The sequence below is a fragment of the Oenanthe melanoleuca genome, chromosome 6 (genome assembly GCF_029582105.1).
Source record: "Oenanthe melanoleuca isolate GR-GAL-2019-014 chromosome 6, OMel1.0, whole genome shotgun sequence".
NCBI lineage: Eukaryota > Metazoa > Chordata > Aves > Passeriformes > Muscicapidae > Oenanthe > Oenanthe melanoleuca.
In genome coordinates this window covers 21,813,786-21,841,292 of record NC_079340.1, presented here as the reverse complement: position 1 = coordinate 21,841,292, position 27,507 = coordinate 21,813,786, and the positions used below count along the sequence as shown (strand labels likewise).

At 40.1% G+C, this 27,507-nt stretch overlaps 1 protein-coding gene across 2 annotated transcripts in view; it reads right to left on the bottom strand.

Annotated features, from left to right (window-relative positions):
- Nucleotides 1–27,507, bottom strand: part of ARMH3 (armadillo like helical domain containing 3) — a 121,853-nt gene that overhangs the window by 92,472 nt on the left and 1,874 nt on the right. For both annotated transcript variants that reach the window (XM_056494440.1, XM_056494441.1), the window contains exons 2-15: nucleotides 22,226–22,337; nucleotides 21,715–21,771; nucleotides 21,441–21,587; nucleotides 19,550–19,657; nucleotides 18,610–18,702; nucleotides 17,672–17,746; nucleotides 16,940–17,026; nucleotides 13,665–13,721; nucleotides 12,627–12,670; nucleotides 11,049–11,109; nucleotides 10,044–10,090; nucleotides 9,311–9,386; nucleotides 6,644–6,737; nucleotides 1,725–1,826 (exon numbers count right to left, since the gene is read on the bottom strand). In XM_056494440.1, coding sequence (XP_056350415.1) covers nucleotides 1,725–1,826; nucleotides 6,644–6,737; nucleotides 9,311–9,386; nucleotides 10,044–10,090; nucleotides 11,049–11,109; nucleotides 12,627–12,670; nucleotides 13,665–13,721; nucleotides 16,940–17,026; nucleotides 17,672–17,746; nucleotides 18,610–18,702; nucleotides 19,550–19,657; nucleotides 21,441–21,587; nucleotides 21,715–21,771; nucleotides 22,226–22,337 — 1,160 coding nt within the window. The remainder of the gene's footprint in view (nucleotides 1–1,724; nucleotides 1,827–6,643; nucleotides 6,738–9,310; nucleotides 9,387–10,043; nucleotides 10,091–11,048; nucleotides 11,110–12,626; nucleotides 12,671–13,664; nucleotides 13,722–16,939; nucleotides 17,027–17,671; nucleotides 17,747–18,609; nucleotides 18,703–19,549; nucleotides 19,658–21,440; nucleotides 21,588–21,714; nucleotides 21,772–22,225; nucleotides 22,338–27,507) is intronic.

The window sequence follows — 27,507 nt, the reverse complement described above, 5'->3', positions numbered from 1 at the left end:
TCCATTCTCAATATCTATCTTGGAGAAGATAACTAGCAATTAATTTAAATCACAGCAAAGAATTTAATAAGCACATGAAGCTTTTTCACAATAAGGACAGTTAAACACTGGAATGGATATCTGAAAATGGTGCTCCAATATCACAGTATCTTCATCCAACCTGTCAGCAACACTTCTGAGAAAAGATACAGGTAAACCTGATTCTGCCTTGGAGCTGTGGTTTAACCCCAGACAGCAACTAAGTATCACGAAGCTGCTCAATCACTGGCAATGCTTCTCCTCTCCCCACAGCGGGGAGAAGAACTGGAAATAAAAGGTAAATCATGTGGGTTGAGTTAAGAACAATTTAATAACTGAAACCTCATCATCATAATCATGATAATCATAATAATCAGCAGCAGAGTGAGAGAGGGTAACAGAACCAAAGAGAAACAAGTGCTGCACAATAAATACAGTTCATGATACAATTGCTCACTTCCTGCTGCCCATCCCATCCCCAAACAACAGATGTCCCCTTCTACGTAACTCCCCCAGTTTATATACTGCACATTACATTCTATGGTGTAGAATATCCCTTTGGCCAGTTTAGGTCACCTATCCTGGCCATGTTCCCTCTCTGCTTTTTGTGCACCCCTCACTGGCAGAGCTCGAGACACTGAAAAGCCCTTGACACAGGGTTAGCACTTCTTAGCCAGAGCCAAAATATCAGTGTGTTATCAATATCATTCTCATATTGAATCCAAAAATCAAAGGACTATACCAGATATTTATAAGAAAATTAAATCTGTCCCAGCCAAAACCCAGATAGGGGTGCATGAAGTTCCTTTTGGCCCTAATTTGAAATTACTACTTTTTCTTCAACTAGCTTGCTTACTGAACAGAAGAAAGACAGCCAAATACAATTTCACTGCAGGCTAGTAGATAAAAGGAAACTGCCTGCTCTCTTACTCAATGCTAAGCATTCATGAAATTCAGTAACTGATGTATATTAGCTCTGCAGACACCTTCATATTTCTGTTGTTATATTTAACTTAACAGAGAAAGTGGGTAACAGGTTGAAATACAGTGCAAAGATCACTTGTTATGTCCACACTATGGTCCTGCCTGTATAACCACTGGACAAAACAGCACCCTTGGGTACCCTGAGCAGGAGATTGAGCAATATTTCAACTCCAGCAAGCTGAAATTAACCCGCACAGAACTACAGGAGAAACAAAAAGCATAACACAGAAAGGTACTTTCTCAAGCAAATTACTGCCAGTGCAGTCTAAGTTGCTGCTGTCCTACTTATAATTACACAGCTACCTGTTTAACCAAAGGACAAAGGAAGTATTTCCTTCTAATGCTGAGCTTTGCCCCCTGTGTCAGTTTCTAAGTGTTCTTAAAAATAGAGTTCTCTGGTCTCAGACTTCCCCTCTCTGACAGAAAGTTGTGAAACAGATATACTCACACCTTTGGCATATAAACAGGCTTGATTATTAGGCATTATCATTTATTATTACATTCTTTCTATACCTGACATCTCTCCTGCCAGCATGAGGTCTCTCCTACTTTCAAAAGTCTTATCTCACAATCACTTAAGAAATCACTTTGAAGAATTCACCTTTTGAAAAAATTATCTTTTTAAAAAGAGACTCCACTTGTATTTCTGGAGTCACTAGGAATGTTCTTGTGCCCTCCTGACTTCAGAAGCACTGTTTGCTGAATCCACAGAATTCACTTACCTTTTGTGTCCTGCATCACAATTGAGCTGTACTTCAAGAAGGTTATCAGCAGGTTGCTAGTTTGCACATCAGCATCCAAAGGCAGCTCCGCAGAGCTTATAACTGGAACAAAGCAGATGAGACACATTTATCCTACACAAATACATGAAATAACTATACAGAGAACTAAGACACAGACTCACAGGTCTGGGGTAGGATCAGCCTACTTGCAGGGCCACCTGACCTCCTCCTCCATGACCACCCAGGAAAGATTTTGTTATGAAGACTGGTACTACTGCCCCAGAGACCACTTCTACCCTGCAAAGTGATATCCTTCTCTGTCCCGCTCCTCCTCCTCCTCCCAGGGAGATGAGCCCACTGTTCTATCACTCATCAACATCCCCAGCCGAGGGAAATTTGGATATCTGCACTGATATCCAATTAATTCTTACAAGCAACACAGAACACAGTCACACAATTCTCATTTTGTAAAGGGACTGCCCAGTAAAGGCCCTTCTTTGTTTCAGCAATTTTGAAATGTGAGTTCAAAAAATCTGCGTCAATTCCATTCTTCCCTCTCAACAACAGTCTCTCTTGCAACACAACACACAAGACATAATGCAACAATTATTGCAGACTAAAGAGATAGAAAAGGAAGGCAGAAACAGAAGCTCTATAAAAATCAAGAAGCAAAAGCAGTCAGCTTGTGCTAGATACATCTCAGCCCAGCAGGGAGCAGAACTGTACTTTCCATACCCGCAGCAGTTCACTGGCATTTCTCTAGGACACCAGCTGTACTTTTCACACCTTAGCAGTGGACATCATCTGCCTCAGACTTTAAAAGAAGCTATTTCATTTCCTCAGCCAATTGCACAATGTGCCTCCTTTCTCATTCCCCCATTCCCCATGCATCATCTGAAGCACTGAGTTTATGAGCTGTCAAGTCTCTATCATGTGACTGAACCATATTTTTACTGCTGACTGAGTCTGAGCTGTCCTAAAGGGACATTCTCTGCCTTTCCATTTAGAAAGCTTCACGAGAAATATTGAAAGGGAGGAGAAAGATCAGTGGGAAACATGCATCATGCATTTACCTGCAGATCCTGCCAGATAAGTCTGATACTATTTAAGATAAAGTAGCTCAGACAAAAGAAACCCCAAACTGATGGAGCAAGCCTAGGAACACTTCAGCAAAGCACTTAATACAGTTATGTATTAAAAACTTAAAAGTGAAGAAAATAGGTAGGAACCCATAAAGAAATTTAATGTACATCAAAGATCTGGCAAACAAGATAAAATTGGAGAAATTACTGGTCTAAGAAAAAAATTACTGCCTGAATTCTGTAGACATCAGTTTAGAGAACAGTTCTTTTTTTTTTCCCTGTATGATCTGGACATAAGAAACAGTTGCTTGCTAATGGCAGAAAGTTGGGATATGTAAACACAGAGGAGTATCTGACTGCACACAAAGAATGGGATAAAAACAAGAACAGATAATAAACACAAGATGAAATTAAACAATGCAAGCTGTAGGATCAGGAATTTGGGGATTTATTTCCATGGCAGCTCATCAGCTGCAAACAAAATACCATGATCAGATCACGAAATGACAAGCTACCAACGTGTAGGGCTCAGGAGTGCAGTTCTACAACATATACTCAGAAATGCACTTCCAGCAGAGACACAAGCACTGTAATGCCCTGAACAAGGTCCTGGGGAGGCCTTGTCTCAAACACTGTGCATAATTATGCAGAAACCATGCTGAAAGAGGATAGACTTAAACTTGAACAAGTTTAAAGACAGGCTAGTACGCTGATCAGAAGAACGGAGTACCTTTCTTGTGAGACAGCAAAACACTCAGGTGAGTAAACCAACACATGAAGAAGAGCAACCTTTTTTTCAAGGGAGGATTAACACCATGATAAATGAGTATGAATTGACAAGAAATCCAGGTTGCAAAGTTGAGTAATTCTAACCAAAGAACAAGATGCTGAAATGGCCCAACAGAAATCATTAGGAAACAAATTGAACAGATTTAGTCAGAGTTTGATAAATTAAAGGGATTGCATGATGACATGTCTGCAAGCACAGGGCACTAGTCTCAAGGGTAAAGGAGACCTTTGCCAGCTCTATGCAACTGTCCTGACATGAGAATAAGATGATTGTTCTGGCTGCCTAGGGGGTCAAACCCACAGGTTCTCACATTCAGGACATCATAGATGGCTTGAATTACCATTGACCAAAGTCTTTCTCTTCTCATGCCATGAAGACAGCCTAAGACAGGGCTCCCTTTGCACTGGAAACAGAGCTGCAGACCACTAGCACACACATCTTAAGTATTTTATCATCTCTCTTCTGCCTATCCTCAGGAATGCTCAAGGCTTTTCCCACTTCTGAGAAAAGAAAAAGGTATTTATCATGAGATTGGACCTTGTAAGAAGTGAGGAATTACATCTGATTGTTGGATGACTAAGTTGGGGGCTCTAGGGGAAGTAATTTGATCCTGTACACAACTGTATTTTGGTTCAGAGAAAACTCTGCTTTAATATAAAACACCTTTCAAAATTCAAGGCTTGTATCTCATAACCCTGTAATGAGGCAAATAAGGCTTCAACTGGGGCAAGGGCAGGCACAGAAGGACGAAGGAGACAAGGCAACAGTAAAATGCAGGATTCTTTAAACCATGCATTAAGAGGCCCCGAGCACAGCAGAGGCTCTCACAGAACTCAGGATTACACAATCACCTTTAATACAAAACTGTAACCCTTGGAAACAACAGGTCAAATAGATCAATGTAACTTCACTGTTTGAATCACATAAAAAATCATAATGGGGCTTTTAGGTTATAAAGGTTGCACATTCCCAAGTGTGAACTGATTTAGTCCATTGAGTCCTGAAGACCTGGGGCTCCTGACACATTACTCATGTGTCTGTTGGCAAAGTCTGTGTAATGAGACTGGAAGCCTTCTCACTCCCAATATTATGAATAGCTCAAGGATTTAGCTAAAAGTCTGAAAAATGTATTTATATCCCCAGTGGATCCTTCTTGAGCTGTTACAATGAACGTGGTGAATGAATATTTAACAACAGTAAGCAAACTGACATTTAGATAACTATGGTGACAGGCACACTTGATTTACATATTATGGATAAACAGTCTCTAGCAAAAGCCTCATTTCTAAAAAAAAAAAAAAAAAAAAAAAAAAGAAAAAGAAGAAATCACTCTGAAGAACACATTGCTGCTTATCCTGGTTCATGATACTGATCTTTTTTTAACACACATTTTGAAACTTTACAAGGTCTTAATTTACACTACAGGTTAATAGCCAGAGAAATTTCAAACCAGAATATTAAACCATTTTTTATCCCACACAGCATAAAAGAAAAGCACCTGAAATTCATAGATGGATTTCTATATGTTAATGCAACTTAAAAACAGTTCAACTACACATTTTTTAGTGCAGTAAAAAGAAATCATTCTTCTCATTCCAAAGCCAAAAAGCCTTGCTAACTGGCAGCCATAGGCAAATTTTACAGCTGAGTTGCAAGATCTTACTAAATGAGGAAAATTCTGACATATCTTTAAAATAGCAGTACTCAAGCACCACCAAACTAAACAAAGCCAAAGGCCACAAAAAAAAAAAAAAATCACATTGTAGGGATCAACAAGGTGACAGCAGATAAAAATAAAGCAAGCTTCCCAATGCAATTGCTGCACATTAAGATCAGATCCTTTTCTTAAATATAGTAACCTTACAAGCCACAAGAATCCTCAAACTTCACAAGATCACTATCTCTGCTGAAAGCAGGATGGAGGTTTTGATTTTATTTTGCCTTGTGGTTGACAAAATAAAAAAACAAAAACAAAACAAAACAAAACAAAAAAAAAACCACCTAAACAAAACAAAAAAAAAAAAACGTGCAAGCAAGCTGTAGATGTAGGTAAGCACAAATTCTGTCAGTTGTGTAATATGATGTGGAGGTGGATACATTTGCAGTGAACACTTTGAACAGAAGCCCACAAAATGTCCATCCCTCCACATTTTATGTTATATACACAGATACTTGAGACATAGGGGACTCTTTATCTGAAGCTTTTGTTATCCATGGCAACCAGACAGAATTCATCCATGAGGAGGATCATCCCTAACTAGGGTATCAAATGACCTGAATAGCTGATATAAATTAGTAACCCAGGCTGCTTTTCCCCAGAAATATTTCCACACTGTGTTCCATTCAAATTGACTCTGTTCCTTCATTAAACACTCTTCAGCTCAGATGCCATTAAAGTATGTGAAAACAGCCATTTCATCTCTTCTCTTAAACTAGGCTGTATCTATCCATACCTTAAAATGAAAGGGTTTGATTTTAGATGATTTCAAAGTGTATTTATGTGGACACATAACATCTCATTTAGAAGACAGATCTCAGGGTAAGCAGTCCTTTACAAAGTCTATCAAAGAAAAGGCAATAATAAGAGGGAGGAATATTTCCACACCCAGACTGAATTCAAATCCCAATTAATTCAAAGCTGAGGACAAGTGCATTAAAGACAAGCAGGAATCCACAGCAATTCTCTGTAAATCTGTTCCAATGACAAATAATCCCAGGCAAAGGACCTGACACTAGAAATATTCATAAGTAAAAGCCCACACAGAATAACTAATGGGCTGGGTGTACATTAATGCAGATATTGGGGCAGTACTGTTTTCAGAAGGAATATCAGCATAATTTCATTGAGCAGTACACAAGGCAAAGTAAAAATAAATTTGAGTCAAAGAATCTTGCTCATGTTTAGTAAGGCAAGTCACTCCAGGAAGAGACCACCAACTTACATCTGTTTTAGACAGATTTCATTAGTTGCAATCTTCAGAAAATAGTTTGCTAGTTATTTTATGGTTTTAAACTATTTTTCCTTAGGAGATCATTACATTTCTTACCATCTGAAGAAGGTGGGGTGGTTCCAAGTGGAGTGACAGGTGTTGTTGGAACTGGGCTCGTTGGTGCTGTCATCAGGCCCATTTCAGGATGGCTCTAAGAGAAAACACCAATGCACAAGTCAAGTGCTTTCTCAGGCACTAGAAACACAGACCACTACTTGTACTGTTCCATGCTCTTGTACAATAGACATGACTAAGGAAATCTAAAGAAATTTCAACCTCTTCTCCAAAGAGCCAGGCCATGGTTCCTGACCTTGGATGATTAATGATTAAACTGTACATCAATTTCTCTACTCCACAAAACACAAAAATACATCAGAAAGTGGTGGCTTTCCCCAGCAGACAGGAAAAATGCCCTTCCCTAATGTAGAATGGGCTAAGATTTCCAAAAGCCTACAATATTAATAGCTTCTAATTCCCCCTAAAACAACCCAAGGATGTACATTTGAAGTCTTCCTCCAAGATCCTTTCACTCCTCTAAGAGCAAATTCTCCTTTCTCCTGCCCCCCACCTGTTCATATTCAAAGATGATGGCAATTAATTACTTTCCTGTCTCACTGTAAAGCCCTGCAGGAAAGACTGCAGGGAAACATTGCATAACATAAATAATACCATCATTATCGATCCTCTCAGCTTCCATCAGCCAGCCACTCTCCCCATTTCTTCCTTGCTAATAGTTGCTTCCCTAATTACTGCCTTGACTTCACTCTTTGCAGGCTTCCAGACCTATCCACAGTGGTGAGAGCACAGGCAAACTGCCATGCTATTTTTGAGTCTGGCTGCCAAGCAAAGTGTCCATTTCACAGGGCAAGTTTTACATAAATGTATCACCTGCCTTAATATCACAATTTCAAAATAAAAGGAAGATACAGAACTGCTGATTTGATGTTAGTTCCACAGGATTTTTCATAAGTGGATATCTTCCACATTGCCTTTGAGTATCTCATTTTATGAGCAACTATAAATGCATATATTTTATGGGAAGCACAAGCACACATATTGCAACTCAAAGACAATTTACATCCCTATAGCTACCAACTTACACTTTAAAATACCTTTTTTCACTGAAAGTCTTATATAAGCCATATTTCCTTAGGTTTTGGGGGCTTACCTTTTTCTCCAGAACAGTAACTGGCAGTTGAGAGACAAGAGTGCCACCCAGCAGCAAACCCAAGCACCCACAGCTGGTGAGCACACACTTAATCCTCCAGATACCCACACAAGTGAATTTCCATGTGCCACACAGCAGCAAGAAGCCATTCATGTAGCACCAAGCAACGGACACCAGCTTAGGCAAGAGCTTTCATCAGCTTTTATGACGCTTTTTCAACATGACATGACCTACCTTGCCCTCTCTTAAATGAAGGATTACAGACAATCCACCCAAAAATATCAGTTTTCCAATTCAACCCACTGATCAGTGACTGCTTCAACTACCACTTTCACAAGTAACGAGTCAATCCTTTTATTTTCAAGAGCTTTTACTCAAACTGATCCTTTGCTGCTCTGCTCTTTTCCCTGCCAAATGCCTCTCTTCCCTCTAGAATATCTTGACCACAGAAAAGCCTGAGTTGCCATTACATAGAACTGAAAGAGCAGAAATCTCTGAGAAGTGGTAGGAATGAATAACCTGGGGAAAGCCAAGCAGGGAACCTCAGCAAATTAACCATCCATGCAACAGAAGCTTTCTTCAGAGGCTGTAGATTTGCTTATCAGACCTCTTCCATCACCACTACTGTCAGGAGTCCCCAGAGGTCCCCTCTGTCATGCCAAGTGTCTAGCCTGTCATGTATGAGGATCTGAATAAACTGGGGAAAGGTGTTAACTGTTTTGCTGATGTCGTTTTTCTCACAGATTACAAGCAGTACCTACAAACCAAAATAAAAAGCCTGAACCTGAAGGTCTTCCTAAACACACCAGGCTACCCTTTCAGCAGGATCACTGGATCAGACAGGCTCATTATCTGCCTCCCAGCAGTAATCACCTCTCCAAACTCACACAGCTTTTAGAAAAGCATCCAGAGATTTGTGATCAGAGCAGCCCACTGCCTCTCAGAAGGCTGTTTCTCCACCATAAAAAGCTCAAGGACAAGTGCTATGCTCCAACAACTGGTTCCCATGCCAAAGGGGCTGGGCTCTTCAAGGAAGTCTGAACACAAAATAGTATTTGAAACAACAACTGTCATATGTCAGTTAGTCCCTAAGTGAAGAACACCCAAACAACATGCAGTCCATGCATACCCACACAGAAAAATCCATCCAATTTGGGAGCTGAATCAGCCTCTTTCTCTTAACCTTAACTTAACAAAACTGTGATTTGCTCTGAGAGCTACAGCAACCACTTTGCTCACTCCATCCTCCCCCTAAGTGGACTATCAATAGGGCACAGAAGGCACTTCATGCAGCCCTTTCCATTCAGTGGCAAAAATTATTCACTCCAACATGAACTGTAACCTTAAAACTTTACTCATTTACTGTCAAGGCAGGAAGTATATCATAAAATTCTTCTCCAGCCCTGGCCTGCTCTTGCTCTTTCATGCTGATCCTATGAAAAGTACATAAGGGGGAGAAAAAAAGAAAATGTCTCTTTATCAATTCCATTTCTGGCTCTCTGATTTCAAAGACATTCACTACAAAGAAATGGGGAAGCATTCCACTGAAAACTCACTTGTGCCAGAACTGTGATGAAATTCCTGTTTAAGTGAACAGCTTCATAGAGGGCCAGGAGGATTGCTTCATTTGTTCTGTGGGAAGGATACAGACAAAGGCACAGTTAGTGATCAGAATACCAGTAGCTAAATTTTTCAGAAGAATAGCCTATATGAAAAAAGAATTTTTTTTCAACTATGGAAAACTTGCTTCTGCAATCCAGCTCTTTTTCCAATTATCAGCAGTACTAACAAGAGTACTGGTAGTAGCAATCCATAAAAATACCTATTTTTACAGCACAACTACAATTTTTGTTGCCTTCCCACTGAAGGTGTCGCTAGTTGATCAGTGTTTTCCATTTAAAGTCCTCTCTCTTAAAAGCAGAGGGTCCCAAAGACACTAAAATCCCTCATATTTATCACTTGCCCCCTTGATTTAGAAAATATTTTGCTGAGGGTTAGAGTGCACAATCCTTTGCTTCTCATGTGCCACCTCTGACACACCCATTATGTTACAAATGCCTCATAAAAACCACTGGAGCTTTTTTTATAGACTTCATTACAAGCAATTCAGCTGTGTCTCTTCCTGCTGTATCCTTCTCATGGAAGTGCAAATCCACAGTTTGCAGGGTGTGGTACCATTTTAGTGACAGGAAAACCTGCTCTTCTAGTTTGCTGTGTGACATTAAACAGCTCTGTGACAGAAGGGATCACACAGACTAGCTCACTGTGTAAATAATATTGTGCACTTACTGGACAGAGATCTTCTCATCAGCATCTGCTATGAACATGCTGCCCACCTATGGAAAGAGAGAGCATTGCACAGCAGGAATTTGGGAAAGCTGTTAGCAAGAGACAACACATGGCTACAAACACATTTTATTTTACTGTACTGTCACTGACCTATGCGTCATGTGTCGAATTGCAAAAAAAAAAAACAAAAAAAAAAAAAAAAAAAACAAAAAAAAAAAAAAAAACAAAAAAAACAAACAAAAAAAAAAAACCAACCTGGATCTTGAATCCCAGCCTGATTAGTTTCCAATCTGCTTGCACAGGGCAGCCACAGTTTTACCCCAGTCACTCCTGACAATCAGCTGTCAACACTGAAGTACCTTTACTTACAGGAAATTTTTCTGTCAGATCTCAGAATACAATGAAATCTCTGACTAAAGCAAAGCCAAACTGAACAAAGGGAACAGTGAATACTCTTTACAAGGAAGAAGTTCACAACTGTTTTTGAAGGCTACCCCTTCAAAAATGCACAGTGCCCAGTGCAGTATCCAAGCTTTACTCCATAGCTAAAGTGCATCCATGCTTGAGAAACAAAACATTAAAGAAACAGAACCTCAAAGACTAGTGACAGACCAGACTATATGTCACTATGTTTCCGGCCATATCACCAGAGTAGCAACTAGTTTTTAAAAATACATGGCTGTTTAAAAGGATTAAGAAGATTAAAAAAATTATTAGAAGTTTAAAATAAGGTGACTTTTAACACAAAGTCAACTAGAGTGAAGAAGATGCAGGAAAAGAATTTCAGCAATGAACAACACAAGAGTAGAGATCTCATCCTTTGAAAGAGCTTTCCCAGCCATACAACACACTCCTCAGAATACAAACATTTTAGTTGTGTTTAATTTTGATTTGTTCAATCCTCCTCTACCTCTAGAACTCACATTCCAAACTCAGACTTTTTAGAAACACTCCTGCTGAACTTGCCCCTTTCTAAGAATAGAAAAATACTGCTGCCTTACTTACCATGTTAGTTAGGGCTGAGAAGAAACCAGTCTGATGTTCCTCTTCTTTATCTTTGTATTGCCTGAACAAAAAGGAATAAGGACGAAGTTTTAGGGTTAGAAATAGAACCAGGGTTACTTCACCTAAATCCCTATGCATTAGTCTTATTTGACAAGAATACAGGATAGAGGAAACAACATTCAACAGCCTTTTTCAAGAACTCATAAAAGAAGAGACAAAGGGTATTAAAATATTTGTAAATTGTGTAGAGTTGAAGTGGGGCTGCTGAAAGATGTGAAACTTGAACAATGCTTTGTTACAGAGGACACAAGCAGTTTGGGCTAACTCTGAAAGAAAGGGATCAAGTGACTTTAGGAAATTTTGTCCTGCACTGGACAAACAGTAATAAACCACAGGAGCACACAGAGTCAGTAACCACAGAGTAGTTTCATTTCATCATCCACTACAGAAAAAAGCAGAGTTGGTCACCCTATGGCCAGCAGAAACCACATGGACTTTTATGGTTCATGGCCTGATTCCACCTTCCTGGAGTAAGTGAAGAGAGTGGAACTACAGCAAGTGAAGCCAACAAACAAGTTGGGTACCTCAGATTTAAGCTACACTGCTTCATCTGGCACTCAAAGGGAGTAGCAAAGCTCACATGGCCATTTATTTTCCTGTGTCTGTCTCACACGAATCTGATCACAATGTAACATGCAAAGAAACCAGCTCTAAATTCTTGGGAAAGGGGAAGGAAGGAGCTAAGGAAAACAGGCCATGATCTGAGACAGCTTTTGTCAGAATGAAGGAAGTTGAGTGGGTGAAGTTTTTTTCTGCTTTACCCTAATAACTTCCTCTGTTAAATACATCTACATGATTTGCTGACCTTGCAAGTCACCTGCAAAACTATCACAGCAGACTTTCAAAGGAAATAAAACATTTTTCTGGATACTCTTAGAATCCTACTGCACAAAAAAATTCTTGAGTTTCTCAGGTGAAATTGCTGTAAGTTTCCAAACTTTTCTAACTCACTTTCCTCTTAGGAAAGCTCACATGTTTTATGCTGCTACTTACAAAGCAGAAGCTAAGAATATGCTACCCTTTCTGGCTCCTTCTTCAGCAGCAGTTACTGCTTTCCACCATTTGGAAGAGTTTACATCTCTAATCATCTCTGACCTGGCATGTGGACAGCCCTGGATACATTTGTTTGTTTTAGATAGTGTTTCAGCTAGATCAATTTCTCAACAGGGAAGCTGTCAGCAAATTATTACCTTTTCACTTGTGACTAAGATTTTACGTGAAGTTCATACAGAGGTAAAATCCATGACAGTAAAAACATACATTGTATGTAAAAACATACAATGGATATCTTCCCCTGTAGCAAGATCTCTCCTGAAGCATATGAGCCCAACTGATTCAAAGAACTTCAAAGCACATGAGTATTCCCTGCCTCTCCAGGTGCATCAAGGCTGTCAAGCAATAAACAAGTGCTTTAACACAAAAAAAAAAAAAAAAAAAAAAAAAAAAAAAAAAAAAAAAGTTTGTGAAAATGTTCAGTAACTATCATGTACTGAAAAACAAGACACAGTTTGGGCTTACCTGTTATATTCTGATAAAGCCTGGGCAATTACAAGTCCCATTCCCTGAAAATAAAATGTTTAAAAAAAATCTTGACATTAAAATCTCAAGGGAGAAAATCACACACTGAACACACATTGCAATGCTGCCGCTCTCAAGATAACCTAGCATGCTATGCAGAATTTCCCTAGAAGCTGTTTGAAATACTAAGATGTGCTGTGATATGATAACACTATGATACAAAAACCCAGACAACAACATTTAAAGTTATTTATCTCATTGCTAAGTTCAACAGAGAATGTTTACTCTCCTCAGACCTCCAGATAGAGCTCTCACTCAAGAAGCCTCAGTAAAGCATTAAGAAATTTAGAAAGAAGTTGGTGTCAGAGGAAGGACATCCAAAAATTCAAAACAAAGAGTCATAGACACTAATAACTTTTGACTTCTTGCAAACAGCCTCCACCATTACAGAAATAGTAACAGTTCTCACCCTTTATTTAGCATGGAGCTTACTTTTTACTTCATGTTTAAAGAGCAGCTTCTAAGTCCAGAACTCACATAACTCAGTCTGCTGACAATTTTTATTCAGGCCTGGATAAAATCTCAGACTATGGCTACAACCCAAAATATATTGCAGGACTCTTGATTCAGATACGAGCTTCCACTGAGTTACAAGAATTGACTTGTGGGCTGGTAAAATCAAGTGACACAGCACTGGAAATTAGATTCCTTTTGGCATAAATCATCCTCTGCCTCTTTGGCACATGACAGCAAGTGGTATACAGATAGTTCATGAATGCATAATAGATCAACTTCAGCATGTTCCTGCTACCTAGCTTTTGAACCACCCCCACCATTTAACTGGTGATCAAGCTGTCCAAATCACGAGCTGCCTGACCTATTGCAAGAACACAGCTAGGGCTGAAGAGCCACTGGACTGGTGTTCCTTAGAACAGCACTGTTCAGAGACCTGATTTCTACCACACACCATGCTTGCACTCATTACCCTACACTCCATGTGAGAGCATCTCCAGCAGCACAGAGAAATCAAGTACTCACATTGAGCGTGGCCTCATCATCCACAATGGACAGCTTCACAATGTAGGGATTCACTGACTGCTCAGGGTGGGGGGGAAAAGGAGAAAGAAAAATGGTTTTAAGTTCAGCCTTCAGGGAAAAGAAAACACCATTATGTTTCCAAGTTTACCCAACCACCTGGGAATAATCTCTGCCCTGTCCCATAAAACAGAATACACAGAAATAAGCAGGAGTCATAGCACATGCTAAGAACTCTAGGCCAGGGACATGTTCCCCTTATTGGTTCAGCCAGGCAGTCTCCTGATTTTATTGAGAAGAGAGGGAGTTTCTGTCCCTCCACCAGTTCATCTGCCAGTCTGGAAAGTGGAGCAACCATCCTGCAAGCCTGTTATCTGTGATACACACGCAGGTTTGCAGCAGGAACAGGCAGTGAAGCAGGATGGAGCATTAGGTGCTCTGCTATCTCCCTTCTGCAATATCTTGCAAAGATTGCTTAAAGCAGCACCCAGGAAGGCAGGACAACATTCTAGACTCATCTGCTGCTGAGTTCGACAGCAACACTTTGTTGAGACCACTAAGAGTTGAAAGTCTCTGGAGAATATAAATGCCTGGAATCTAGCTGAAGAAAGCACACAGGCTCCATCTATAAAGACAAATACTAATAATTTAGGAAGCATTTCAGATTAGCAATGCACATTTTTCTTGGTTTATATGTGCCAGTGCAAAACTAAAAAAGTTGATTTTGAATCAAGACACAGGAAAAAAAGTTTTATCTGCAAGCAGGTCACTTTGCAGGGAATTGGAGTTTGAATAATTACCTTTTTTGTTAAAGAGATTTTAAAAATAAAATAATTTGAGTTATGCAAGATCTTTGGGGGAAGAAAAAAGAAAGAAAAACACAAACTTTCTGATTCTCCAAAGCTGTGTCTCTTCAGCACCTGTAGTTGTCCATACCAAGGAGAGGTAAATGCACAAAACTGGACACAAAGGGTTGTTGGAAACACCATGTGCTGCCAGACAAGCACACAAAGGGAAAACCCCACATTTTAACTAATTTCTTCCAGCTTTCTTCCAAGACACAATGCAATTCAGTTTGAACATGAAACAAATAAACTTCTGCCTAGACGGTATCAATGGGTACGTATTCAAAAGTCACTACCTGATTTTATGTTTTAACTTGCTATCCAACTCTTAACACTGGGAAAATGATGCAATAAATACTTTTTCTCACAGTATCAATGCAAAAGTATTTTCTCTGAAACCAGGACTAGTATTAAGAAAGAAAATATATAGCTGAAGGCTTGAATATATAGCTGGAACAACTTCTGAAAATTATTAGGATTTCAATCAGGGGCATCCTTCTAAAGGTTCCAAGTAAAGACATGTAAATCCCTAGAAAAGAAGTCAATAAGCAAGCCAAGATCTCATCAACATGAGTAATAACAACAAGGAGAGATACTCTCCAAGGAATTTGAGAGATTACAAAATTCACATCCCAAAAATACAAAAGAACATCCTGATGTAAAACACACTGGTATTTACACTAAAAACAGACACAAAATCATAGTCAGCTAATGAATTTTGAACCTTATTAGATTTTCTTATACAGCTGGAAATACAACTTAATCAATGGAGTTCAAACCAAAAGAGAACCTTTCAGCTGCACCACAGTTAACTAAAAAGAGAACTGCACCAGAAGCATGAAAGTTTGCTACAATTCACTGACAACCAGAGAACCACCATATTGACCCTAAGGGCCAAAGAACAGCAAACGAAAGCAGCTACTCAAGGACAAAGATTTTGGCTGCATTACTACAGGCTTGGCTTGCAGCACTGCTACAAAGGGCAGTGCTGGGCAGCTGTCACATAAAACCCTTCTGGGAGCAGCTTTCAGCCTTGCCAGAGGAGCTGCCTGAGCTGAAGTTCCCCTTGCTACACGTCTGCTTCAGCTGGATTGTACACATTGCACTTCTTAAACATCAGCACAACTTCCTCAGGAGTGCCCAGTTTCAAGATATCTCAGTGTTCTCCAAAGCACTCGACCCCAGCTCAATACTCCCCAGAAAGCCACTGCAAAGACCAAGGACAAGTCTTGTACACTCACAGCATTCCATCTTACTAAGGACATAAACTACAGCCCAAGGGATCCATGCCTCAGGGATGGGAACACACAGCTCTCCACCATTTGTCTGAATATTGCCATGAGACCTCTGGCCTTCCCAGTCTGCCCTTATAAGTAACCCTACTTATAGATAATTCCCAACAGTTTTCCCTCATAGCCATATACTGAAATCAAACTCCATGCTCCTGTTCCATGCTATCACAGCACAGAATGCTGAACAGAATCTGCAATTCATTATTCTGACATCATTGACAGGAATGAGAATTTGACAGGCATTACTTTGACACCAAGTGTAGTTCCTGTCCTTGCATATTCTCTAGGTCTATTCATAATTCAGAACAAGACCTATTAAAAAACCAGGTTGGTTTTGAAACATGCTCCCTCCTAGTAATTCTGTTGAAGGGCAGGTTATTCCAGAACTTTTCTATTTGCTGCCTAATGAAGTATATTAAGATATTCCTATTTATGAAGAAAAAAACTCCTGATCATTAAAGCATCATGTCTCATACAAAGAAAAGCCACAATTAGGTGTTGTTCTGACATTCGAAATGTGGGTTTTTTTCAATCTGATGAATAACAGGAAAAAAATGGGAATATACCATAAACATTAAAAGGATGATGAATAAAACTCCTCAAAGAGGAATCCATCAAAGAGAGAGAGAAAGACTTCTCTTGGAACTACTATCTGTGATGTTTCAGTTCATTCTTTGGTCACAGCTTCACCATCTCTTCTGGGGATCTGTGCTTTCAGTCAGCTAGTCAAGTTCTGAAACACAAATTCAGTCTGAAGCCCAGGGTGACTGACAGCTTGTTTTACTTTGGAGATTATGTATAACCACACTCACAGAGGCAAACATGAGGTTTGCCACAACAGTAACTCTTCCAAAAGGACCTTCCTCAGACAATTTCCACACAGGAAATGCAAATTCCCTAGGCAGTCTTTTTCATGCTGGCACAGAACGAGCTGTAGGAATACCATACACATTTGATTATACACAAACATCAGAGACAGACACAGGGAGCATAACAGGGCTGCCTTGCAAAGCTTCTCCTGCTCCATGCTGACACCCTGATGCTACAGTGTGCACTGCTAAAAACTGTACTGTGTGCTGCCTTCATAATCTGAATTACTCAAGTAGAGTGAAGTGATGCTTCTGTCACCCAGAACACCTACCTCATACTTTCTGTAGTTGACCAGCAAGGCCAGGAGGACGACAGCATCATACCCATGTTCCCTGCGACTAAGAGGGCTGGACAGGATCTGGAAAAACAATCACACTGCTCTGTTCAGGCCTGCTTCAGGAAGCTTGCAGTGACTCAGAGAGCACAGCCATGAAATGCATGTGTAAGAGCAAATTATGTCCTATATGAAAGAGGATATTTAGGTGAAGGGAGTGTCAGTGCCTTAAGAATGTTCTGCACATAGAGAAGTTTATTAATCATAGAAAGCATGTACATAGGCTTTCAAAGGGCAAGTATATTTCACAACAGCATTGTACAGTATCTCAGTGAACTATCTGCATTACCTATGCAAGTGTTCTGGGTTTCTCCCAGGCTCAGTTCCACTGAAAAAAGTATAATTTATCCAAGAGCAGAAAAAAAACTTTATATATCCACACTACCTTTTGAAAAACAGATTCTCCAATACGGGAATTCTGTGTGAAATTAGCCCAGAAATCTGTTCAGACTCTAACTATGCAGACATGTCTCAAGTGAAAATATTTTAAATAGTCAGTAGTGACTAAAAACAGCAGACTAGAGTAGATGGGAGAGAACATTACAAAATATATGTATGACTGATCGATGAATGGAAGCAACAGCAATGCCAGTGAACTACAGTGCACTGAAAAAGCTGAAAAGTAAACACATTAGCAGAAGTCCTCACAGTAGAAGGAAGAACCCTTACCTGTAGAATAGCTTCAAATATGCTGTTAATCATCACATACTCCAGGATGGTGTTCTGGCTAATGTTATCTGTCACCTGAGTACAAACAGAAGTTTTAAATCTCACCCAAAACCTCCACCAACGCTGTAGCTGCCTCTGGCACACAATGAGAACAGGAGAGCTCTGCTCCCAGATGGATACATTTTTCCAGAATCTCACACTTAGCAAGTCAAGGTGTGACTAGCAATAGAGCTAGACATAAAGTAAAAAATCTGCCTCCCAGCCCTCTCTCTGCCAAGAGGCACCACCCACAGATGAAGAGCTCCCTGCTCCTCCACACGTTGGTATTTCACACAGCTGCATGAATGACAACAGCCATCAGCTGTTGCAGGCTCTACACAGGAGGCAGAGAATGAAAAACAGCACACATGCTCCACTGAGAACCTTCCCATCATGAAGAGGGCAATGAAGAGCCCCACCACTCTCCGTTATCTCTTATCACAGTCAAAATAGTTCACAGCTGACCATCTCCAAAAGCTGATGAGTGGCCATTTATCATAACTTCCTCATTCTGCACATCCTTACCACTCTGGTCTACTCCACACTTTCTGTCTTTCCTCAGCCCTTCTCCTTTTCTTTCCATTTAACTGAAACTTCTCAAATATCTTTTACCTTAAAAAACCCCACATCTGTGAATCCAATTAATACTTCCTCCTGCCTCTCCCCTTTATCCCCAGCTGGTACCTATCTTACAGGATGGAGAGCATCTACTAGTCTGCACTGGCATCCTGGTTAGAGCCATCATGCATATTCAGGACTGACCCTTGTTTCCATTTGCAATTTCTTTCCCCTTCTTAAGCTTCACACTGCAGCACTCTGCTCAAGTTTTGAAACAGTTCCATCCCTCAGATGTGGCTCATATAAGCCCTAAAGTTATTATACAGCTGTTAATTACTTACTGTCACCAAGCACAGAAGTAGCTTCAGACACAAGCTCTTGAGGCTCTCAGAACCTTCTGCACAGAGGAGGGAGTCCAAGCTCTCCATCAGGTTCTAAAGGACAATGGTCACATTATTTAAAAGTACTATTTTAAATTACTTGAAATGTTTTTTATAAAAAGCTTTCTGGAAGATTCAAGCAGCAAAGTACCAATATAAAGCCATGTTATTCCAGAATCAATAATTGAGCCATTACTACTGCTACACAGGTCATATTCATGCTATTGCTTCTCAACACTGTTTTGTGTTAACTACATTTTAATGACTACTGGTGTAACATCATGATCATCTTCCATGAGTTTTCTCTAGATGTAGCAGCACACCTCCAATTACCACTACATATATGTTATGATTAAAAATCTGATAGGTAAATTACAACTTAGTGTTTTCCCCAAATGTACTACAGATGGAGATGAAAAACTGCTACTCTTGAAGAGAGATGAACGACACAAGAATTCAACTTTAGCACTGGTTACTTTGTCATTTCCCAAACTGGACATCTTCATAGTGAAGAGCATCAAGTAAGTTTAAAACAGTACATTTGCTGATGGAGTGTGAGAACACAGAGTGTGACACTCATATAAAGAACAAGATGTGAGGTTCAATACTAGGTGGCAATCACTTGTGACAGTCTTTTCTGGCATTAAGGTTTCTCAACAACAGTGACTACCCAGTGTGGTACTAAAGGAAAAGAACATGATGTGTTACATTACTAACTAACTCAGGGACCCCAAATGTCTGTGCTACTGGCAGGTACAGAACTTCAGGACAGCTACTTTTAGTAAGTGGCTCAAATATTTCCCCCAAAAGCAGCTACCTGGTAGACACACCCATCTACAACTCACTGCCTTTGCAACACAGCTGCTGTGCAAACTGCTTTTCTACACTGCCAAGGCCTCACCTTCATACATAGCTCTGCCTTGTCAAAACCCACAAGCATGTTGATGATGTCAAACCCAGAAGTGGATTTGTTCTTCTGATGGACACCCCGAATTAATGCACACAAAGTCTGCAAAGGGAAAAAACAGAAGGTGAGATGTAAGGCAACACCTCCAACTCAATAGCAAAACCCACTGCATCATCCTCTCCTAGCACTGGCATATACTGAAACTAATACTGCCAGCCTGGAAGCCATACATTTTGTCTGACTTCTCCTCCAGCTCTGTCATTTCTAAAAAGGATCTTGCATGCTGAAAATCCATAAAGATTGGAGAAGCATAAATCTGTTCATATTTTTCTTGTTTGAGCACAAATTTCTGTTTGGTTACCACATATAGCTATATTAATTTGGACCAATAAACTGTGTCTTTGTCAACAACAAGAACCAACCTCCTCACAGAAAAAAAAAGAGCCTTCAAGTCTATTAGGCAGCTTAATCACTGCTTCATTCCAAGTTCTTGAAGATACACGGGTATCAGCACACTATGTTTCTAGCAGACTCTCCGGAAAATCTGGGCAGCAAATTACTCATTTGTCCTAAGAGAGGTTAATGTCTGGGTTGACTTTCATCATCAGGCACCTCTCAGGCCTGTGAAGAGGGGAATAAGCAAGAATAACCACTGAAGTTTTAGATTCCAGCTTGAATTCACCAGTGAGAGGTAATTAGTTTTAGATGTAAGGCTGGAGACAAAACAGACCTGATGGAATCAGCAGACCTCTAGAACCACACAAAAGCAAAAAGGTAAGGTAGACATCCTTTTTTTTTTGATTACTGCCAGAAACAGATACTGGGCTAAACAAACCTTAGGTTACCACGCTGATTCTCAAAAAAAGGATTGCTGAATTAAGTTTTGGCTTCAGGATCACTTTCCACACTAATATAGTCTGATTAAGGGAACACTCTTCCAATTTGAGCTCAGGATGTGTTACCTGGCTCCTATTTACATGCACACAGCAGGATTCTTGTGACCTGCCCTAAGTTCTTCCAAGAGTCTGGATACAAGTCTAAAAATTCAGGGCTGGTCTAAGCTGTCTATGTAGCTATAAATACAATTTCAGTAGCACCCTTTCCAACTAGTTCTAAAAATAACAATAAAACAATGCAAGATTGTCCATCAGAGATGTAAATATTCTATTTTAAATCAACTCTTCCCAGCAAACTGGTTTCCTACAGATGACTTCTTCAAATCTGAATTTCATATCCTGTACTCCTAAAGCACAAATGCATCCTGCATACTCCTAAAGCAAATGTATTCACCAAACGGTGAGAATTAGCTTGTGAGCTAGTAACATCAAATATCAACACTGAGGAGGGACTGTAGAGATTCCCACACAAGCTATGGAACAGCAGAGCTTTGGTAAGGAATAACCTGCACAAAAACAGCTACGAATTCTGAGTGATAATTCTTCACAGCTTCCAATTAAGAAGTGTCCAGCTGAGGCAATTTCCTGTGTAAATTTCACTCTAACTTCTCCAGAGCTCTATTTTTTGACCCATATGGAAATTGAAAAAGGCAGCTGAAATGATGCAGAAGAGGTGAAAGTAAAGCACAAAGCTACACAGCCTAAGTACTTTTGAGACCCCTAACTGACAGCCTGCAATGTGAACAAGTCCCTTTGTTTCCTCATTGCCATACACTTCATCCTCCATTATCAGATCCTGTTGAATTCTGAAACCATCTATTGCTCTGCCAACAGTAAAGAGACACTGAATGTTTGGAACCTCCACAGACAACAAGCAGCAACTGCTCTGTAGACATCACTTCTTCTCAATAGCAAAGAAACAAGCACAAGATGTTTGATATCAGAAATAAATATATGGCCTCATCAGAAGCTGAAAGACAGCATGGTACCTGTAATGCATTCACCACTCTGATTGGGTGCTCCTCACCCAGGGCCTGGATGCAGTGCTGAAACAAGCAGTTGATGTTATCTTTTATCTTCATTAATTCTTCCCCATCCAGAGCCTCCAGCTTGCCTTCCAGATACTCCAGGTTGACCTGTCAGGTTAAGAAGCAGTTCATGCACATTATACAATCACCCACACCTTAGAAACAGAAGTAATCTTGCACTCAGAGTCTGCCACTTTGTAGGCAGAACAGCAACAGGATGTTCACATTCTGTTACCTTCATGAGAAACAGCTCCTCCCAAAACCTAGGGTTGCATTTACTGGGGTCCTCTGTCTGAAAAGGAAAAGGAACAGGCATGAGGGCAAAGAAATCATTCAAACAGAATTTAAAGGAAGTCTTTATCATGGTTACCTCAGAATCAGCACCACCTGCTGGATGACCAAGAGGTCTCAAAGTGCAGAATTCTGGCTTCAGAGATTCCCCAAAAAAAAAAGTGCCAACAGAAGCAGCTCTCAATTGGGCCGCCTCTGTTTATTTTCTGAATTGTTATTTGAGAAATACTGGGAAAGCCATGACTTCCCATAGATGGTACAGTTCTGGTAAGCAACAGGACAAGGAAGAGAGCAGAATACAGAGTTCTGCATGATAGTAGGAGAGCCTGGAGCATGTGCCTACACTGAGTAGGCCTTACCTTGAGTAAAGAAATCCACTGAAAAAAAACCTCAGCATAAACTAAACCAAGAAAATTTAATACAACTTTAGAAAACAGAGATGCTCAACTCCTTACCGTGAAAATTTCATCATACATCAACACCACTTTTTCCTTCAATGGCTTCTTGGAGGCTGAAGATTTCCGGAGCAGCCCACCTTTCTTCTCTGTCTGGGCCATGCTGTATACCCTGAAGGTAAGAACAGACAAAAAAGCTCAGAAAACTTGAACTTTTCTTCAGGGCATATCTGGCCTGCCTCAACCATGAAAGACTTTTTCACTGCACTGAAATACTAACAATCTCTCATAAGCTGTAAGTAGGGGCATTTATAACTATACCAGAAATCAGATCAAAGGACCCATCTAGTTCTACACCTCATTTCAAAGACAAGCAAAAGTCCACACACAGGCAGAAACAGAATAAGCACCTTATGGATAAATTTTCTTAATTCTTCTCTATTAGAAACTGATTCATTATCCAGACCAATGCAGTTTAGATATAGAAAAGTATGTATTTTTTAATCTCACTGGAGGAACTGTGATACTTGGTATCAAATAGGTACACAGCCTTTTTTGATGCTGGCCAAGCCTCAAAGGCATTTGGTGACAAGAAGCTCCTGAAACTATTTGGAAGTCTTCTCTTATCTGTTTAACTTGTTGTCTATCAAAGCACTTCTGTAATCTGAGGTGGCACCCAACACTAGGAAAGACTCCATAGAGTCCTCCTGCCACCCTTGTTCACACCTACCTGTGCACTTTACCATCCTCATCTGCTCTGCAAATCAAGCCAGAGAAGAACCCCAGCCTCAAAAACATCCCATGTCATTCAGTTTTGGGAGAAGGATGGAAGACAGAGGACATGCTTTACAGAGATTGTTTTTTTATCACATTAATTTCATTTGAGAGCAAAGGGTTTTCTAAAAACACAAAGAAGTTTTACTGTCATTAATTGGTGTCTTACTGATTATACTATTAAAAAAAAGGTGTCCTTATTACAAAATGAGCCATTACACAAAGTAATGTGTTCCTGAGCCTTCTGTGAGGAACAACCCACTCCAGGGGCTGAGTCAGAACACACAACTTGCCACATATTCTCAACTTCATATGTGATGCTACCAAGTGCAGCACTACACTGACCTTGCAAATACACATTTATCTGCAATCACAGATTTTCCTGGCAAGCATCACAACTTCAGCACTGTTCTAACCTCCTCCATCACTGCAGCATTTCAGAAGTACTTAGCAGAAAGGGAATGCCATCCCTTCTCATATCCCTGAGCTCCTAACCTTTCTCCCATATCTCCAAAGGTAATTACACACATAGCATTACAACAACATACCACACACAGAGGCTTGACTTAAGCCATGCTCCAGAAAAACATGGGCAGGCTCTTGTGGTAGTTGCACTCAACCATGATAAACTATGCACAGAGAGGTGGGCTCACCATTCAAATCTAGGACCACAGAGCTGGCAGACATGGAGATAGCTTTGGATGCAGCCCAAATCCCAGACTGCCTGAACCCCCTCCCACAAGCACAGCAGGTTTAGATCTCCCTTTCCCTCAAAGACCAAATTCCATCAACTACTGAATACCAGTTCCAGATCTTCTTTACATTATTTCCACTGCAGAAAATTTTTAGCTGACTTACAACTATGTTCTCAACTAGGGCTCTTGCACTTCTAGAGTCAATTATTCAAGCATCCATCCCTTCAGCTGTAAATCTTGGGTTCTACGTGGAAGGAAAATTTTTAGGCCTGAAAAAACAATGCTGCTGCAAAAGATTTTGCACCTTTGCTGTCTCAGATACAAAGGGAAGGAGTTTTGCCAGGATGGGAAAGGGTAGGACAGAGAGCAGCAGATCTCACACCTGAAAAGCTAACATTTACATAGGCAGAGAGGTGGTGTCTTCCCACAAGAAAGGGAACCAGCTGGCTGGTTATGGGCTGGGGTGAGAATGGAAAGAGCCCTGTGACACCCTGGCAGAAGAAAGCTTAGCAACTCCTGCACCATGACCTTCTGTAAAGACCAAAATTATTCCCATAGCCTAGTAGATCTATATATCCAACTAAGATGGAAGAAGGTTTCCAACTAACAAAAAAGAAAGCATTATCCAATCATCTTGATAGCTTCTCTTTTATAGACTTTGCATTATTTTTAAACTGTCGAGGGAAATAAGACATTATTCTAATTAGAAACATAACTGGAAACACTGAGAAATCTATTAAAAACCAAATGAAGAGTGATGTCACTTTTAGCCTAGGAATACAAATCTTGGTAAGATTGCACAAAACAATTTTCCCACTAGAACTGTAAGTTTCTGAACCTAAGCTCCAGCATACAAACACATCCATCAGTGTACTTCTAATTGAATTACAGCTAATGAATCTCAATGTCAAAACTAATAAACTAACTCTCAGTGCTTCTAGGTCAGTGTTCTCACATCAAACCTGTACGTGAATGGGAGGGGATCAATAAACTCTGCTTAGTCCCTGGATTTTCAGAGCTGCATTTTAACCCTCTTTCTCTAACATTCATTTTAACCCTCTAACATTCCCAGAAGGACAGAAAAAATCAAAATACCTCAAGACACAAAGGGTCTTGAGGGCACCCCAAGGATCGCATGATCATGTGAAAATTCTAGTCTCTGTCAAAATGGGTCTTAGGATTCACATTCTCTCAACCAAAGCTGCACAGAGCGTATACAAAGACAACTGCTAGAGGCAAGGATTAAATAATGTTCTTGTTTATAATCTGCTCTTCTACAAATGAGCATATGGAGGAGCAAGGAGACAAACATAAACCTTGCCTTTCATACCAATGCTTTATTAGGCTGTGTTTGTTTCATGACCTATGATGATCAGGTCATACAAATGGTTTTTTCTTTTCACTTCATGCAATTACATTTTCTAGATGTCATAAAGACAAACAGAAAACTGCATTTTGCTAATGGAGACCTTCCAGGCAGCTGCAGAAAACAACAGTTAAATGCACAAAACATTTATAAATAAGTTGTAGAGGTGTCAAATCATCATGATGCCGTGACAGCTTATGAAAACAACAACACTGATGATAATTACCAATTTTCCTCTAAACATCAAATTTAAAAAGCATCAGTGCATTTTCCACATTTTAGGTTCAAATGGATAATTTATTCTGTCAATAGGTCATTCCCATTAACACATGCTGCTAAGTGAATCCTGCTGTATTCACTGGCTGCACAGGAGAACTGCCCCTCGGGGCCAAGAGAAGCACACGCATGGGGATTTTTAGAACAACAAATACTTTGCTGTGCAACAGAAGGTCCTTCATCTGGAACTAAAAGAAAACTTGACAGAGCACGAGTCTTGGTGGCTCAAAGGCAGGAAGATAAAAGCCATGGCAGACACAAGTTCAGGCAGTCTTGCTTTATCTCTCATCAACCCCAGGATCAGCTGATCCAGCCAGGAACAGATGAGCACATCCAACCATTCACCACCTTTCTGTTTCATTCCAGAACTAATAACAGAGATTCCAACCAAACATATGACATTCCAGTGAACACAGCTCTGTTAGCTTTTTGTTAGAGTAGCCACAGGGAAAATGAACCTGGTATTTTGAGTCTGAGATTTACTCAGACTTGTGCACACTGCAAACTGCTAGACAATGCTACATATTGCCACTCAGGTGCTGTACAGACTTATTAGTATTCCATAGACTGTCTTTTAATAGCAAAAATACTGTCAAGAGGATAACACTAATGCACATCTACACCATAATGATATCCAGATACAAAACTTGTAACTTGTGTAATCTTGCATGCAGCCCATCAAGCACAGCACTTTGCATTCAACTGCCTTGGCTAACAAACCTGGAAGTTTTCAGGATTATAAACGCACATATCTCCATGTGCAACCAAACATGAACAAGTGTATTTTATTCAGTGTGGACCCCTCACAAAATATACTGTAACACTTCTTGGCTAGACAAAAAGAATACAGATGATGCAAAATTGTATTTTCACATATGACTTACTTGGAAAATCATTTATTCACTACCTGGAAAACGCTATGCAAACTATGTGATCTGTATTTGTTTGTTACTGTCAAAGCCCTGAACCTCAATCTATTTTACAAAGACTCTGAATAAGAACTGGGATACTTCTGCTTTTAGAATCCAATGTCCCTTGACTTGCCAGAGCCACTAAGATTGGATTCACCTGTTCAAACACTTCAAAGGCAGCAATTGCCTTCTCTCACCCTGAGTGTATGCACCTGGGACTCAGTGTGATCATGCTTTGCCTTTCAAGGTGCTCTGCAGGTACATCACTGATGATTACAGGAAAGTTGTTCAAAAACTGCTGCCATCATGCAAGGGGAAGGGATAAACCCCTGTCTAAAAGTCAACACACAGTATCTAAAGCAATGTGTTATAAGTGAAGCACTCATTAAATTCTCCAGTGAAGTACCAGGAAAAACTTGCACTTAATCCATGTGATGAATCTGCAGCAACCTGAGCAACAGGCAGTTACAACACAGGGCTCACCCATCGCTGGAAGCAACAGACAACCTGCACCCAGCACAAGAATTCATGAATCCCAGTGCACAGGCAGTGCCTGGACCCAGTTCCAGCTCCTCCGTTAAAAACTACCCATCAGCAGCCCACTACTGTAAACAAAGAGAGCAAGAACACACAGGGCTAGATTTTGTCAAGGCTTCAGCAACCAGCATGGCCAAGTTTCTGCCATAAGCCTTTTGCAGCTTATTCTCCACAAACTCTTGCATTGGCAGTTACAGCTTGTGCAAGCACATCCACACTGTTTTCATATTCCAACCTTTGTTTACAATTTCATTTGTATATTGTCCATTGGAATAAAAACTGCTCAAACTGCGCTTTCCTCCTCAACTGTAAGGTGCTCAACCCACCAAAAAGGGAAAGAGTAACACAGCATACAAGCTTTGGATCCATGCTGCAGAATTTCCAGGTGCCTTCAGGCAGTATGTAATGAGAAACACATTCTGAGGGCGTGCTGATGACAAAAAACCACAGAGCTCCTACTCCTTTTTCTGCAGTATGAAGCAACAAGCCCCAGTACACCTGCAGTATATATATATATTTACTAGAAATTCCTTCTGTCCCACTTAGAGCAGTATATGTATTTCTACACAGTACAATCTAAAGTTACACCACTTCAGACCTATTTTCCCCCCTTGAAAAATGGGAAAAGCAGCTTCCTAATGCAAATACAGCCACATGCTACCCTCCATTGCACCTGCTTTAGCAATGATATAAAAAAGTAACATTTGAGCTATAATTTTAACACTTCATCCATAATTGCATTTAATTTCTGTCTCTCCAGCTAAAATAACACCCATTCCATCC